Source organism: Empidonax traillii, unplaced genomic scaffold (genome assembly GCF_003031625.1).
Source record: "Empidonax traillii isolate 1590-97213 ecotype Southwest subspecies unplaced genomic scaffold, ASM303162v1 scaffold4126:size10082, whole genome shotgun sequence".
In the NCBI taxonomy this organism is placed as follows: Eukaryota; Metazoa; Chordata; class Aves; order Passeriformes; family Tyrannidae; genus Empidonax; species Empidonax traillii.
Window position 1 is genome coordinate 1 of NW_020959319.1, and position 1778 is coordinate 1778.

The window sequence follows — 1778 nt, forward strand, 5'->3', positions numbered from 1 at the left end:
GCCCGCGCGCAGCCCGCCTGGTTGCGGAAGGACGCCCAGTGCAGGGGGGTGTCGCGGTTGCCGTCGGCCGCGTCGGGGTCGGCGCCGAACTCCAGCAGCAGCTCCACGCACGCCTCGTCCTTCTCGGCCGCGTAGTGCAGGGCCGTGCGGCTGTAGCCGTCCAGGGCGTTCACCTGGGCACGGGGAGGAGGGGGGATAATGCAGGGAGTGGATTGGAAACACGGGCTGGGCCTGGCTTTAACTAAAAGCTGAGCTAAACCTCACTGGAAGCTGGCATAAAGCTAATTCGACCTGGCCTTACATGAAACCTGGCATAAAACTCACTGGAAGCTGGCATAAACCTGGCTGGAACCTGGCCTTAACTTCCACCTGACATAAACCCAACCTAAACCTGACCTTAACTTACGCCTGACCTAAACCTAACTTAAACAACCGAACCTTAACTGAAACCTGGCTGGAAACCTGGCCTAAACCTGACCTTAACTTATACCTGACCTAAACCCAACTTAACAACCTGATCTAAACAACCTAATCTTAATTGAAACCTGGCTGGAACCTGGCATAAACCTGGCCTTAACTTACACCTGGCTGGAACCTGGGTGGAACCTGACATAAACCCAACCTAAACCTGACCTTAACTTATGCCTGATCTAAACCTAACTTAAACCTGACCTAAACTACCTAACCTTAACTGAAACCTGACCTAAACCTGACTGAAATCTGACCTAAACATAACTCAAACCTGACCTCAACTTAAACCTAATCTAAACCTTTAGGTGAACCCTAACCTTGCATCCAGTTCAGCTTAGGCTTAAATTAAGTTAAACCTAATCCTAAATTAAGTTGAATCCCCCCCAAAAATCCCACAAGGATCATCCCCTCTAACCCCTGCCCTTGCACAAGACCCTTCCCCAAAACCCCTCTAATCCCTCGAAACCCCAACCCTTCTCCCCAAGCTCTGACACCTTTTGGGTGCCCCCCAACCCCGGGGAAGGCCCTTCCAGTGCCCAAATCCCCTTTTCCCAGGAGAACTCCTCGTTTTTGTGGGTTTGGTGATGGTTTTGAGCCCCCCAGCCCCACCTCAGCTCCCTTCTGCAGCAGCAGCTCCACGCAGTCGGCATCAGCCACCATGCAGGCGCAGTGCAGCGGCTTCAGCGTCCCGTGCAGGCAGTTCACGTCTGCTCCCTGGGGGGCACAGGGACCACCCCGGGGTCAGGAACACACCTTGGCATCACCAGACCCACCCTGGGGGGCAGGAAACTCACCCTGGGGGCACGGACCACCCCGGGGTCAGGAACACTCCCTGGGATCAGCAAACCCACCCTGGGGGGCAGGAAACCCACCCTGGGGGCACAGGGACCACCCCGGGGTCAGGAACACACCCTGGCGGGCAGGAAACCCTCCCTGGGATCACCAAACCCACCCTGGGGGCACAGGGAGCACCTCGGGGTCAGGAACCCTCCCTGGGGTCAGAAAACCCTGCTGATGAGGGTCCCTCCCATCCCGGGGGTCTCACCCTGCTGATGGGGGTCTCCCCCAGCCCCGTGGGGGTCTCTCCCATCCCGGGGGTCCCCCCAGGCCCCTGGGGGTCTCTCCCATCCCCGGGGGTCTCACCCACCCTGCCGATGAGGTCCTCGACGCTGTCGCGGGGGAAGGAGCGGATGGCGGCGATGGTTCGGATCAGCCGCTCGGACAGCGAGTACTTGCTCTGCACGCTCTGCATGACGTACCACATGGCCCGGGACCCCCCCGCGACCACCCGAGGGACAGGGAGGTCG

The 1778-nt window shown here is 58.7% G+C and overlaps 1 protein-coding gene across 1 annotated transcript; it reads right to left on the reverse strand.

Annotated features, from left to right (window-relative positions):
* Positions 1 to 6: 6 nt before the first annotated feature.
* On the reverse strand, positions 7 to 1759 carry LOC114072846 (ankyrin repeat and SOCS box protein 8-like; the record flags this gene model as incomplete). The annotated part of the gene is made up of 3 exons (XM_027910676.1): positions 1619 to 1759; positions 1081 to 1185; positions 7 to 173 (listed from the first exon to the last, which is right to left on the reverse strand). Coding segments are annotated over exons 1-3 (389 nt in total), but the record flags the coding sequence as incomplete, so codon positions are not given.
* Positions 1760 to 1778: the final 19 nt, after the last annotated feature.